Source organism: Lissotriton vulgaris, chromosome 6, assembly GCF_964263255.1.
Source record: "Lissotriton vulgaris chromosome 6, aLisVul1.2, whole genome shotgun sequence".
In the NCBI taxonomy this organism is placed as follows: domain Eukaryota; kingdom Metazoa; phylum Chordata; class Amphibia; order Caudata; family Salamandridae; genus Lissotriton; species Lissotriton vulgaris.
The window spans coordinates 1,172,009,945-1,172,025,902 of record NC_141694.1 but is presented as its reverse complement, the minus strand read 5'-3'; the positions used below and the strand labels follow the sequence as shown (position 1 = coordinate 1,172,025,902).

Genomic DNA, 15,958 nt, shown 5'->3' with positions numbered 1-15,958 from the left:
TCGTGTAGAAATATGGAATTCTGTCCCCCCCAGAAGTCAAGAACTTGGCTTCTTGATGACTGATGTCTCCTTTTACTGCTGCATCTTACACCAATGTTTGAATTCTTTTCCTTAGGTCCTCAGTGGGGTCCTTGTCCAGACATTTGCAATTCTTGGTGTCATCAAGTAATCTCTAGCATTCGGTTTGGTAGGCATCTTTGTCTTGTAGGGCAATCCCTCCTCCCTTGTCCGCTGGCAATGAGTCCTGCCTACCAGGAAGTAGCAAACTCCCTCACGTGATCCCACTATGTTACTGAAGTTAGCGGTTCAGTTCTCACCTTGGAGAGCACATGGCTCCTTACGTAGCCACGCATACTCCCGGAAGTGCATTAAAACACATCCGATACAGGTTTGTTTACCGGCGGGATCCTGTGAAGGGTATTGCAGGTTTGAGATATGGGACTCCAACCTTGACAAATTAATGAATGCTGATATTCAGTAAACGAGTTCATAACCAGACGTGTTCCCGCTCCCGGCATGATCTTTTAACCGTCTTTTTAACCATCTCTTTACCGCTTGCAGTGTGTGACAATAGGAGGCTCCCTCCCAGCAGGAGCAAGTAGATCTTTTCAATCTTCTTTAATGTATGCCCGGTTTTCATTTCATGTCTTCATTATGTTATCTATGTGAACATACGTTGTATTTAATATTTTCTATGCTGGCTCACGCGCTTTAAAAGTGATTGCGCCTCTTCTTTGACATACAATACTCTACGTCCATTACTGTCTCCGAGTACATGTCAGCAAGGTGCCAGTACCAGCGCGCTGAATCCCAGGCGCAATTAAGACAAGTATAGACTCACTGGTTTTAACGCCACGCCAGCCCAGATGAACTAGCACTGGTGGCCAGTATAGTTGTGCATACTTGTGACCACGCATGGTAATTTACCTATGCTTAAACTATGCATGTTGCAAACTACCATCACGCATAGTACTGCATAATTACTGCTGTATTAGGACTGCATGACTGTTCTACATTATCTCTTACCACTATTCCTTGACTCACCTTTCGCATCAGATCATTGCACAACGCGCAGCATGAAAAGAAAGAAAAAATTGTGAAAACTGCATTTATATTATATATTTTAAATATTTTGTATGTCTTTTTATGTTGTGTGTCAGTAAGTACTGTTTGCCCACAACATTCACAGCATACTTTAGGGTGTGTGCTGATAAGTCACACACATGGTTACCTCCACATTTGTAACCAAGTCACTGGTTTTGCACACCTTTTGGTCCTGATGAAAGCCTTACGACTGACATAAAAGGCTGAAACATGTTGACCAGTCCTTCAGGGATATAGAAGTACAATTACTTCTTCTGTATATCCCAAGTTAACTTTTTAATCATGTCCTAAGACCCTTACATTAAAGTCTCTTATTAGGGCATATCTTGGAGACATTTTTAATCTCACCACTTTCTGAGCACCCTCAGAGCACTTGCATCACCCCAAAAAAACCTGCTCCGCTGTAACCAGGCGTCGTAGCACAGCTGGGTTGCAATCGGCAACTCAGCTGGGACCCCAATGATGAAGCACGTCACCAACTAGCTTGGTGAGTGAGGGGTCTTCTAAAAAATCCATTGGATGCTTGCTCTCTGCTACAAGTTAGGTGAGTCCACTCCAGAGGGACCTTTTCTCCGGGTACGTCCGTGTTGTTTTGCTTATTACTTTGGGGAAGAGGACTACCCTCAGCAACCCCGTTCCTCACTCTCCTATTGTTTTCTTACAGAGAATTAATACTAAAATTAAGCATTCACATTCTAGAAGTACCTCCTAGACTGGGACCTCGAGCGGCGTGGAGCAGACTGCAGGAGCTCGAGACGCTTACGGGACCGCTCCCGTCTAGCCTCGAGGTCAAGGCCAGGCAGTTGGGGCACGACTTGTCATCGTGGTCGGCCCCGAGACAGTAAAGGCACTGACGGTGGGGGTCGGTCAAAGACATCAATCGGTGACAGTCCTCGCAAGGCTTAAACCCAGGCATCCCTATCGGCACCGCGAGTCGAAGGACGACTCGAGAAGTGAACAAAATAGATCAAAAAAGTTAGTCAAAAAGTGACTAAGAGTACTTCTCTTCCCGGATCTGCGCTTGCTGGCGTGGAAAAAAGAAGAACTGACGTCATCCCGGCGATCACGACGCCGGACGCGAAGATGCAGATGACACCTAGAGACACGCAGGGGTACTGCTGAAGAAAACTTTCCGAATCCAGTCTGACGCCTGGGGATATTCTAAGGTAAGGAATCGAACACTAACCTGTTTCTTTCAGATAGAAACAATGTAAAAAAGTGGACAGAGGGAAAATACAGTTGAAAGCTTAGGACAAGACACAATCTTTATGAATTTCAATGGCTTGGTAGTCTAGCTAAAATGTATGGCCATTAATTACTACTGGCATTACTCTGCATATATGCATGCAACTAATTAAATGCTTGCCCTATTCAATACGTCTATAGGAATGCTCCATAGGTTGTTTACTAATTCTTCTATAAATATCTCCCATGAAAAACAGCGTGCCTTTTACTGGTGAACAAGGTGCAAGGCTGCATACAGCCTGTAATAAATGCTGCAAGGTAAGCCAATCCATAGGTTTTACTTTAAATGATAAAACTAACCTTAGCAGTGGTACATTCAACCATCTGTGCTTCGTCCAGGCAAATGCGCCACCACTCCACTGCAACTAAGGGGCTTGGGATGGCCATGTAGCGTTTCTGGTTCCTGAAACGGCGCCCGTCTTCACTGTTGCTGTGTGGAAGGTCAACATAATTCAGCTCAGTGCGTAGAACATCATAGGTAGTAATAACCACATCCTGCTTAGCCAACATGTGAGGCTGGAGGAAGCCATGTTTCTTTACACCTTGATAAACCTAAAAGGGTAAGAAAAACAAACACTTAAACAAGGACTAGCAAAGCCAATGGTCCGGTCTTGGCACGGTAGAGCATTCATTTGTTCTTCTTTAATGCAAATGCCTGCCTCAAAAATAAGCTAAACATAGGTGCCACATACTTGCAATACAATTTTTGAATTTAAAAAAGATTCACTGACGTGGCTTTTTTTACTAGCGATACTTTTACATTTTTACTTGTGCCATGGATTGTATTATTATTATTTGGGAAGCAGAGAGGAATTTGTCACTAACCAACCAAGCACTCAAATCGTAGTTAGCTACAATGTCACTTTAGAAATTAAACTTTAAAAAGCTGAAGGGAAATAAACCTCTATTTAACTGGGCTCTTGAAGTACAGGCAAAATAAATTGTTGTTCAGAACTTTTTGGTACATCTGCATTACAGAAAGGTGCTTGGTGAGATGTGAAGGGTTAAGTAGAGATCAGAACTTCTGTCAATCTTGGCTGTCAATTTTGCTGATTCTTCAAGGATCCAAATCCTAGAATACTCCTAAGATAATCAATTTAGAAAATAAAAGCAAGAAGGAACATTTTTCATTTTTGCCCAAAGAAGGGTTTGAAGATCTTTGAAGGACTCAGAGATCAAGGAGATCTGACTGTCTGGTAGCAACTAAAAACAAGCATTGAAAATGCAACAGGTCTCGCCTTTGATTAAGTTAAAGTCATTTGATTTGCTAATGGTATTGTATAGCAAAGCAAATGGCTTAAACTTAATCAAAGGCAAGACCTATTGGCTCTGCCAATGCTTTTTTTTCAGTTTCAAAAAAATACAAGAAATACTTCAGATGGGAGCTGGGCAACCTGGTTTATGAATACGGACAAACCGAATGCACACCTTTATTATACTAGCAGGAAGGCCCATGCAGTCACATTGCTTTATGCAGAGATCATCAGCTACACTCTGTTTCAGCAAAGACCATACCGTGAGTTACACAGGCAAAGCTGCTACTCAACCTTTCCTAAGGTCAACATGCTTATCCAGGGGCATTCACTCCAGTATTGGATAAGTCTCGGTGCATCACCTTTAGGAGGCTGTTCCACCTTGCGAAACAGCATTGACTAATCCATGGCCTCTATATCTTAGAAAGGTGACTCTTGATTTAGATGTTAATTTGGATATACTGATGGACCTCAATGCTCTCTCCTCCAGCATAATATAAATCTTGAGGAAACCGGCTGCATGCAGCTAAAGGAAAGTCGACTTAGCAACTGTTCATTCCATCACATTTGCTGCCCCAATCATAAAATTATACGGGTAAGCAAAAACTGAACCATATATAAAGTCAGCATTAACCAAGGAAACCAGGCACTGCATCCTCAGTGTGCAACTCTTGGTCCTTCCAATTAATGAATTATGACTACAAAGGGCAGATTATCAGGGAGCATGCCCTGCATATTCTACGAGAATAAAAGGGAATCCAAGATTCATTTACTATGTTGTTAAAGTAAGACAAAGCAAAAGGCAGTAGACCCTACTGATGCTGCACATACCACTAATATCTTCCACAAACTTGGTTTGAACTAGCAATTAGAAAAAGCACTGCTGTGTGCACACACTGCAGACACCCTCTGCCCAAAAAGTGCCGACCTAAGTTAGGTGAAGACGAAAAAACACCGCGCGCAGCTGTGCACCACTTGTACATATATCAAAATAAGTCCCAATTATATCCACAGTAATCCAGAGGTGTTGATAATCTTCTTTTTATTGCTGCATCAATCTATAACACAAAAATGATTCAGCCAATGTGTAACCTACACATACGTGTAGACGTTTTCAGGGCAAATGAGAATAAGGAGAAAACAGGATCCATTCATCTTAGGGTATTGGGGATAAAATTTGACTCTTCAAAGTGGAATCCATCAGAAGTCTAAATTCTGAGGAGAATCCGGTTCTCCAATAAAGTAGAGTATTTATAAATTAAGTAACTCAGTGTTTGATCCTAAGAGGTCTCGCAAGTCGTTTTTTACAGTCCTCTTCTATTGTCCTACTAGTGTTCATATATTCTGAACTGATTTTAGTTTTGTGATTTATTGCGAATAATTGTATCCATTTTAATTAATTTACACAAATAAACGTATTCATTCAGTTCCATTAATACGTGTAATAAAAGTACTACAATCCTCTTTTTTAAACTTAATTACAGATTACTCATAATATGACAGACCCCAAGGGAGGTGGCTCATAGTGTAATTTAAAATCAATGCAATCACTTTAAATAAAAATTTTGTTTATGAACCTAATCAAATTGATTCCATAATCTTAACTGAACTGCATGCACTTCTTTTGAATATACCTGGGGAACATAGCTCCAGGTGTTTTAATTGTATATAATTTCCAATCTAAGACACTACAAACGTGCGCTCCCGCTCTCAGATGACAAACAAAAATCAGAGAAGACAGTCTCATTAGAATGTTATTTGGATTTAACGATGCTTGGTGAAAGCATAATCCCTGCAATGAAGCATTTTCTGTTTATTCCCTGTTCCACCTAGAATATTCAAGGACTGGTTATTTTTTTATAAACAAAAAAGGGGTGATTACCTTGTTAATGTTAATGTTATTTGTATTTATAAAGCGCAGACTGATACCCGAAGGTGTCCTGGCGCTGTCCTTGGTCCCACCAGCCATGAGTATCAGACCATACTCCCCTACCCTTGGATTTAGAAATTCCACCTAGATTACCTACAACTCGATTATGACCTTTCCCAAGCTCCTAGTACAGGAAAAACAATACACAATACACAACTGAACTGAAGACTCAGATCATTGAATACATCCAACTCAATCAAGGCGCAGATAGCATGAGCATGATATGGGACACTTTGAAAGCAGTTATCCCTGAATTCACCCAGGAATTTAGACACAAACACAATGGATAAGAGAAGCAGGTGAGAATCCCTTAGTGCAAAACAGGCACATTTGAAAATTATCCAAGGTCAATTGGTTTTAGGCTCTGTTAACCAGCAACTACTTATATGGCAAAAGATATTACTGACAAGGTCCTTAATTAAGCCTTTATCTAACATAATTGGCATTTGCAACCTACAGGTTATACAGAGACCATTGTTTTAGACACTCCACCCCAATTATCTGGCTGGGAAATCCAGAGTATTTAAAACAAGGGGTGGTGAGGGACAGAGTCTCTGAATTAAACAGAATACTCTCACCCAGTCAAGAGATCAGGGCTAGATCCAACACCGTTTTTTAGCTCACTGCACCATCCCAGTTTCAGAACCTGGCTGTATGCAAATTAGTCTGTTCCTGTCCCAGTGCATGATGGGAACAGGGCAAACCAAACTACAAAAGCCAATTCTTACACTGGGAAGGAAACAAGCTACCGGGGACCGGTTTCTGGCATTTCAGCCGTCTTCGGCCCGGCTTGCTTGAATCCTGATGGTGCAATGAGCAAGGGACTCACATCTGAGTATACCCTTCCACGCTTAGGGTGGACAAAAATATTTACAACAAGGGGTGGTGAGGGACAGAGTCTCTGAATTAAACAGAATACTCTCACCCAGTCAAGAGATCAGGGCTAGATCCAACACCGTTTTTTAGCTCACTGCACCATCCCAGTTTCAGAACCTGGCTGTATGCAAATTAGTCTGTTCCTGTCCCAGTGCATGATGGGAACAGGGCAAACCAAACTACAAAAGCCAATTCTTACACTGGGAAGGAAACAAGCTACCGGGGACCGGTTTCTGGCATTTCAGCCGTCTTCGGCCCGGCTTGCTTGAATCCTGATGGTGCAATGAGCAAGGGACTCACATCTGAGTATACCCTTCCACGCTTAGGGTGGACAAAAATATTTACAACAAGGGGTGGTGAGGGACAGAGTCTCTGAATTAAACAGAATACTCTCACCCAGTCAAGAGATCAGGGCTAGATCCAACACCGTTTTTTAGCTCACTGCACCATCCCAGTTTCAGAACCTGGCTGTATGCAAATTAGTCTGTTCCTGTCCCAGTGCATGATGGGAACAGGGCAAACCAAACTACAAAAGCCAATTCTTACACTGGGAAGGAAACAAGCTACCGGGGACCGGTTTCTGGCATTTCAGCCGTCTTCGGCCCGGCTTGCTTGAATCCTGATGGTGCAATGAGCAAGGGACTCACATCTGAGTATACCCTTCCACGCTTAGGGTGGACAAAAATATTTACAACAAGGGGTGGTGAGGGACAGAGTCTCTGAATTAAACAGAATACTCTCACCCAGTCAAGAGATCAGGGCTAGATCCAACACCGTTTTTTAGCTCACTGCACCATCCCAGTTTCAGAACCTGGCTGTGTGCAAATTAGTCTGTTCCTGTCCCAGTGCATGATGGGAACAGGGCAAACCAAACTACAAAAGCCAATTCTTACACTGGGAAGGAAACAAGCTACCGGGGACCGGTTTCTGGCATTTCAGCCGTCTTCGGCCCGGCTTGCTTGAATCCTGATGGTGCAATGAGCAAGGGACTCACATCTGAGTATACCCTTCCACGCTTAGGGTGGACAAAAATATTTACAACAAGGGGTGGTGAGGGACAGAGTCTCTGAATTAAACAGAATACTCTCACCCAGTCAAGAGATCAGGGCTAGATCCAACACCGTTTTTTAGCTCACTGCACCATCCCAGTTTCAGAACCTGGCTGTATGCAAATTAGTCTGTTCCTGTCCCAGTGCATGATGGGAACAGGGCAAACCAAACTACAAAAGCCAATTCTTACACTGGGAAGGAAACAAGCTACCGGGGACCGGTTTCTGGCATTTCAGCCGTCTTCGGCCCGGCTTGCTTGAATCCTGATGGTGCAATGAGCAAGGGACTCACATCTGAGTATACCCTTCCACGCTTAGGGTGGACAAAAATATTTACAACAAGGGGTGGTGAGGGACAGAGTCTCTGAATTAAACAGAATACTCTCACCCAGTCAAGAGATCAGGGCTAGATCCAACACCGTTTTTTAGCTCACTGCACCATCCCAGTTTCAGAACCTGGCTGTATGCAAATTAGTCTGTTCCTGTCCCAGTGCATGATGGGAACAGGGCAAACCAAACTACAAAAGCCAATTCTTACACTGGGAAGGAAACAAGCTACCGGGGACCGGTTTCTGGCATTTCAGCCGTCTTCGGCCCGGCTTGCTTGAATCCTGATGGTGCAATGAGCAAGGGACTCACATCTGAGTATACCCTTCCACGCTTAGGGTGGACAAAAATATTTACAACAAGGGGTGGTGAGGGACAGAGTCTCTGAATTAAACAGAATACTCTCACCCAGTCAAGAGATCAGGGCTAGATCCAACACCGTTTTTTAGCTCACTGCACCATCCCAGTTTCAGAACCTGGCTGTATGCAAATTAGTCTGTTCCTGTCCCAGTGCATGATGGGAACAGGGCAAACCAAACTACAAAAGCCAATTCTTCCACTGGGAAGGAAACAAGCTGAAATGCCAGAAACCGGTCCCCCGTGGCTTGTCTCCTTTCTGGTGAAGAATTGGCTTGGTAGTTTAGTCTGCCCTGTTCCCATGATGCACTGGGCCAGGGACAGACTGATTTGCATATAGCCAGATTCTGAGCTGGGATGGGGCAGTGAGATAAATAATGATGGATCAAGCCCTGATCTTTGGACTGGGTAAGAGTGGTCTGCTCAATTCAGACACTATGTTCATCACCACCCCCTTTTCTGGGACTTCCAGAGGACAGTTACTGTTATATGTCCTCAACTTGTCAATCTATTTATAGGATTGGGGTTACGTTTTTTCCCTGTTGATTTCTATTGAAGCAGAGGCAATGTCAGGCAGGAGTTTAAGTGGGCCGGGTCTCACCGAATATGGGTACAGGCAGTTTTTAAAAGGGGGGCTCGAAACGGGTCTCTAGAGGGATCTGTTTTGTGCCCTAGCACAGGCGGTCTTTTTCCCGGACTGCAGTGTGCTGTCATTGCAGCCCGGGAAAAAGTGCCAGGGCACAAACCAGAGCCCGATTGAAACCCGTTTCGAGACAGGCACATCGATGTGCGTTTGACACTGTTCACTTCTCACTGGTGGAGAAGTTACATCATTCATGACGTCATGCAGGTGAACGTTGTAGGGGAAGGGAAATCCTTTAAAGAGAGTATTTTTCTCCCTGGATTTCCATCCTCTTTCTGAGACTCAGGTGCAGCAACACTGTTGTGGTGTCACCAGGGCTTTAAGTGGAAGCTTTCTCAATATTATATACAAGCTAACGTTGCTGCTTATTTATCTTTTTCAACTAACAATCATTGACAAAGCCAATCGTCCTGACTTGTAGGTATGATGTTACTTGTTGTATCATATATCCCAATGCAATGACAGAACCAGCAAAATACAAGTCGGGCGGCACACTATGCTAAGTACAGATTTTTGGATTACATGTTTTAAGCCACGCCCCTAATTACATTGGCCAAGCCCCTTTGAGAGACCCCCCTCCCCCCAGTTTTTTATCCCACTTAAAGCCCTGGGCAGGAGGCAGGGATTCCCTAAAAGTCTGGGCTGTCGGGAGCATTTCGTCGACCCCCTTCCCATTCACCGCCTGGCAGCATGGCACCGCCGCAAGCACAGCTCAAAGAAAGAGAGGGCGACAGTGTTTCCACCCTGTGCTCTTTCACTGCTCCTCGCAGGTCCCAGGAGTGCGGCGTCTGACGCCTGCTCTGGTCCGTCTACAGAGTCGGAGCGTTAACAATTCAGCCTGTCCGGGCGACATCAAGGACTGGAGCGCAGATCCACATGAGGCTTGCTATTGATTTGCCTATTCCGGGGGGTGGGGGGGCAGGATAGGTGAGGCTGTACAACTCCTAAGCCCCTCCCCATGCTGTACCATAGCTTGTCAATCACTATGAAGTAGCTTTCCCACTGCCTCTCGCTGCTCCATATGTTGAAGTCGGATACTCTGGAAACCAAAGTTGAGGCAAGGGGATTTTTAAGATCTAGTCGGGAGCCAGGAGGTAAACTCCAGTTTGGGGATCCCTCCCCCCTTCGCTTGATGCAGGAGTTTTGGCATAGATTGCATTTTATGTTGCTAAGTGCACGCAACCTAGGCATGATTTTAGCCACGCTTTTCTGAACATTACACTATTTACAATCCTGTGTCCCAGAACGAAAGCATGTTTCTGGTTTGTTCCTGTGGTGCATGTAAAGATTTATTTATTTATTTATGCGATTTTATATAGCGCAAACTTTACCCGAAGGTGTCAGAGCGCTTTACATAAGGACCAGTTGAAAAACATAAGGACTTAGGATTACATGCGTTACATAAAGGATACAAACAGAAAAAAATTGCAAATGTACAAGATGTAAAGTCACACAAGGAGATACAAATGGATATACTCTAAGAGTCACATAGGAATGGTAGAGAGCACAACGGTCTACTGCATATACTAGTGATTAGAGTTATCTCTATATACATAGGGAAGGGATATGACTGGATATACTCTAAGAGTCACATAGGAATGGTAGATGGTACAAAGGTCTATTGCATATACTAGTGATTAGAGTTATCTCTATATACATAGGGAAGGGATACAAATGGATATACTCTAAGAGTCACATAGGAATGGTAGAGAGCACAACGGTCTACTGCATATACTAGTGATTAGAGTTATCTCTATATACATAGGGAAGGGATATGACTGGATATACTCTGAGAGTCACATAGGAATGGTAGATGGTACAAAGGTCTATTGCATATACTAGTGATTAGAGTTATCTCTATATACAGAAAAGCAGAGTTCCATAAGTGGGGTCGGAGGGGGGATGCAGTCACAGCACAAAGGGAGGGTGGGAGGGATGCAAGGGTATGGAGAAAAGGCAAAGCAGAAAAGGGAAGAAACATTTGAGGATCAACGGGGAAAAGGGTTAAAGGACGAGGGAATGGATGGAGGGTCAGAGTCCATAGAAAAGTGTCCGAAATCAGCAGCAAAATAGCGGCCAGGAGAAAACAAAAAGTAAAGAAGTCCAGGAGAGAAGGTGGTGGTGGTGTGGTACGGCTGCCCGTCACCCACCAGCAGCATGTTGCCGAGGTGGGAGATGAGAAGAAAGACCACAGGCGCCATGGCATGGTGGGTTGTTGTCGTCGGGTGGGCACCTCACATTAAGGCACTGCAAATGTCAGGTAGATTGTGGTAGCAGTGTGACATCAGTGTGGTAGTCTCCTCGCTGACACCACGTTTGCCACGGATCTCGTGGCGCTCCTCGCCACTCTCGACTCGTACATCTCGCTGGCTGGTTCCTCAACCGCCACCATTGTTGAGTCAGGCTGGCCGGTACAAAGCTGGGGCTTGTTGGGGCATGGTGTGACGCTGGGGTGCAGGCGAGGGGGAGAAGCAGAGCACTCTGCACAAGTCACCGCCAAGGATCCTTGAAGAGGGCTCACCCCCGCAGGCATGAGACAGAGAGAGAGCTTGCGGCGTCGCTTACAGCTACTCCGCCGCGCCCCCATACCGTGGCAACAGATGCAGCTTTTGTTATGGGAGAGGCAGTAAGCGCGGGGCCAGATGGTCAAGTAGAGGCGCCGATCGGTAGTTGCGGGTCACACCCTGCTGCCATTTTAAGGTCAGGCAGGCGTGGGAAGGCAGATTGTGACGGGGGCCGCCCCCGGTGTCTTGCAGCTACAGATCAGCAGGTAACTTCTGCTCTTTGTCCTCGTGTGATATAGAAAATAACTGGTCTTCCTCAATAAGTGTTGTTTGTTCTAAAGTTCATACTCTTTGAGATGAGTTTTGTGCAAATTATGGACCAACTTTTGTACGAGAGGTCAGTAAGCGCCTTGCACATTCGCTCTAAGACCCGATGTAGGCAAATCCAAGCGATCGTGCCAAGAAAGCAACCCTTGCATTTATTTTGTTTAGGGTTCCAACCGGGGGACTAGGATGGTTCAAGCAGCCCGGTCAGGACACGGCTACAGCTCAATAAAACAAGCTGGGGACGTTGTGTGGAAAACATAGTGCGTCTCAGCTAATTAAGGCTAGTGTGTGACGCCGCGAGTGCGAGATCCAATCCTGGTGGGCGGGGCTAAAAGGAGACAAGGCGGTAACAAGGAGGGACTTAGAAGCCTCCTTTTCAATGGTGTGTCTGCGTCTTGCATGCAGGATGAAGCCAGCCAATGAGGAAGATGGGTGGGGCTTCAACTCCGCCTCCAAGAGCTTCGGAATCTGAATTGATTCCAAGAAGCGATCTAAAAATCTTGTTTCAATCATTACTGGATGCCAGGAACCGAAGCCTGCATCCTCAAAGAAAGTGACAAACAGGATTTGTGGGGCTGAAGTGGCACTACCAGAAGGGTAGATACTGCCCTTCAACAGTAGAAGAAGGCTACGGTTTTTCCTTTTTCCTCGCAAAATTAGTGGATTTTATTTCAGGTAAACACATATATTTTTCTAAACAATTCAGTATCCTTTCTTTTATCGCATAATCCTAAGAAAAAACAGGAGGAACATTGCAAAGCACAGACCATGCGCAGTGAGCACTGTGGACCAGGTGTTTGCTCAGGGACTCAACCTGCAATGCATGGAAGGGGTCATACACAGCTGGCTTAGTGGCACAAGGGTAGAGCAGAGCTTGGCTGCATATAAGGCCTCTCAAAGATGACTATGCACGCTTACAGGCCGTACGCAGCTGGCGCCTTTATTCACAGACTGGTACCAGGCCTGGAAACAGGCTAGGCCCACGTCAAGAGTATGCTATCTACTGTCAAAGTCCAAAAAGAGATGATTTGGTAGCACAAGAGCTAGATTAGGGCTTGCATCCAGAGCCTGCTATCAAAGGCCAAACAATAAGCAGTGCATGGGGGATGAGTGTGTGAAATGGTCAGTATACAGCCTGGGGCCAAGCAACACTGTGCAAGGCAAGAGACTGCTTACAGTGAAGTTAAGTACGCAAAACGTTGTGCAGAGAGCCTGGTAAACGACTAGGTTCTTAGTTGAACTGGCCTCGTGCACCCTATGTCCAGGTTTGAGTGGAGGAACAGAGCTCGTGGGTTGGATGAGTTCAAGGGTGAGTATCGGGCATAGGGCCCTCCAGAAGATCATATGGATCTGTAGTTGGGTGCATAAACTTTTTAAGATAGGGCCAGGTTGTAGGTTATGTCCTGCAGACAACCCTACCTCCACACAGTCAAAGGCAATATGCTGCAAGATATAAAGTATATTTAAAAACAACTGAAAAAAAGTTAATTAATAGTCAATTATGTTTTCAGCTTCTCAAAAAACAATGGTGCATGTTTAACATGTTTAAAACTAATCTTAGTTTAAGTGAAGGTATGGCTGATAAATAAAAATGCCCCCTAACCCTCAGCAAAATTGCTTAGATACCTTTTGCGGAGCGAACCATAGTTCTACCTCAGGCCAAGCAAATCATAACTCGCTTTTCCAAATAGAATGCCCAGGAATTCACAATATTTATACCACTTAGAAACAGGACTTTCTCATCTCCGGATACTCTATGGGAGGCCAACTCAAACTCCAACGGACAAAACGGGTTGCCCATCTCACGCTTCAAGAGGCCCAGGCTTCCCTGCTTGTAGCCCACCCACCAGGGAAGACAACAGAGGCCCAGGATCGGAAATTCGAGTTTTTGAGGGATGAGATCAAACAGGCTTCCCTGGAGTCCGCTAAGCTGCTATGGAGGTCTTCCGTGGCGCTAATCGTATTATCCATGAGGTGAGGGACTCCCACGGGGCGATCCAACAGACCACCATGGCGGTGGTCCAGTGCTTAGCCTCGTATTACGCCACTCTCTACGCTGTCCAACCTCCATATCTCACATACTCAGAACTCCTCCAGGGTGAACGGTTCCCCCTTCCACTGAGGTGACACTGAGGAAGATGAACTAGATCTTCCGATCACTCTGGAAGAAATTAAAGACGCTATCTCCCGCATGGCCGCATGTAAGACAACGGGACCAGACGGACTCCCGCAGGAGTTTTAAGCATCCTACCAAGATACGCTGGTTTCCCACCTCCTAGAGATGTATTATGAAGCGGCTGACCGCGGTTCCTTCCGATCTGAGACGGATCTGTCCACCATTGTAGTGATTCCTAAGTCTCAGCCTCCCTCAACCCACTGCTCTGATTATCGCCCCATCTCCCTCATTAATTTGGAGCTCAAAATATTAGCCTCGGTCCTGGCGAACCGCATATTTACTTATCTGGATAAGCTAGTCTATCTGGACCAATGTGGATTCATGCCCTCCAAGGGAACCCGGCACTCCCTCAGACGTCTCCACCTTGCTTTTGCGAATCGACAACAACTGACCCCCATCTCTCTTTGCTCCTCGTGGATTTTGAGAAAGTATTTGATTCAGTTGATTGGCGATATCTGGAGGCAGTGTTGTTGGAGATGGGTTTTGGGACACCCTTTTGTAACTTGGTCAGGACACTCTATTGCCAGCCGCGAGCCCAGGTGATGGTCAATGGCACCCTTTCCACCCCTTCCCCATTGAGAGGGGCACAAGACAGGATGGCCCCCTTTCGCCCCTCCTTTTCGTGTTAGCGATGGAGCCCTTTGCTTCTCTTATTCGCACCGATCCGCTTCTCACAGGATGGCAATGTCCCAGTCTGGCAGAGGACAAGATTGCCCTTTACGGTGATGACGTTCTGATATTTTTGTCAGATCCAGGTCAATCGGGGCCTCGGTGTCTCCGAGCCCTGCGCTTCTTTGAACAAGTCTCCGGCCTCTGAATAAACGCAGCAAAATCGGTCCTGGTCCCCCTCCATCTATCGAGAGAGTGCTTTGATTGGCAGTCGTCGATTCCTCTTCGGTGGCAGTCGTTCAAGTATTTGGCGATCTTGGTGGTTCTCCTTCTCGACCTCGTCTGGTCTCTCAACGTCACTCCTCTGGTGAAACGGGTTTGTGCTGAGCTCCTAAGTGGCAAGCGCTGCCACTAAATCCTATGGGTAAAATAGCCCTTTTTAAAATGATGGCTCTGCCACGATTTCTCTACATACTTCGGAACACACCCCTCTCCTTCTCACGGTCATGGTTCCGGGAGATGGACGGTTTGGCCACTAAATTCTTATAGGAAGGTCGGAGACCAAGGCTGGCCCTCACCCAGAGCAGGATACCGCCCTTTGACGATGGGATGGGAATGACAAATCTGTATTTATATTATGTGGCTCCTTAAAGTGCATGACTCGTTTAATGGTGGCTGGTCAGACCCAGAATACCGCTTGGAGCTGCATAACTTGGGTTTCTTCAACATTCAGGGGGTGCTAAACGGAACAGCTTTATCCCACGCTCTGCCTGAGGTCACAAGCAGGGTGCTTCTGGCCTGGCGAGCCTCCCTGTGCCACACCCACTGGTCAGGCAAATTAACCCGATATACCCCACTGTGGTGTGGAACGTGGCTCAGGGACGTTGCCACTCTTTCTGGCTTCAGAGCCTGGGATCTCATTGGAATTTCCCAGCTTGGGGAAGTCTGGGGTGGGAGCCACATACGGGATTTCCTGGATATGCAGACTCTGTTTTCCCCTTCACATCTCCCAGTTTTATCGCTACCTCCAGCTGCGCCACGCCCTCCACAACCACATCTCAGACGGGAACTCCTTACCAAAATATAGTCCACCTGAAGCCCAGTTCATAACTGGCAACCTGGGGAAAGGGGGGATTTCCCGCATCTATCGCTCCCTCACAAATAACACCCCCAACTCCCTCTCCCATCTTCGGGGCAAGTGGCTTGGATCCCTAGACAATGCTGATTGGAGGGATGCGCTGATGGCCCCCAAACGGTCACAGCTTCAGCTCGGCTCCGATTAATTCAAATATACTACTTACACGCGGCCTACCTCACGCCACAGCGTCTTCATCGCACTGGGCTCCGACCTCATGCTTCCACTCCCCGCTGTGGATGCCCCCAGGCTGAATTTTATTACATGGTATGGCTCTGTCCTACAATCACGTGCTACTGGAGTTAGTGACAGGAGAATTTACGGAGGTCCTGGGTAAGGAGATCCCTCTGAGCCCGATGGACATACTCCTGGGTATTACTGAGGGATTGGAAGGAACCAGAGCTGAGAAGCTTTGTTTAAACA

General features: G+C 46.0%; 1 protein-coding gene across 1 annotated transcript in view; it reads right to left on the bottom strand.

The window, feature by feature from the left end:
* SHPRH (SNF2 histone linker PHD RING helicase) overlaps positions 1 to 15,958 on the bottom strand; it is a 759,436-nt gene that overhangs the window by 450,809 nt on the left and 292,669 nt on the right. Inside the window, exon 10 of the mRNA XM_086927277.1 lies at positions 2,650 to 2,901. Coding sequence (XP_086783403.1) covers positions 2,650 to 2,901 — 252 coding nt within the window. The remainder of the gene's footprint in view (positions 1 to 2,649; positions 2,902 to 15,958) is intronic.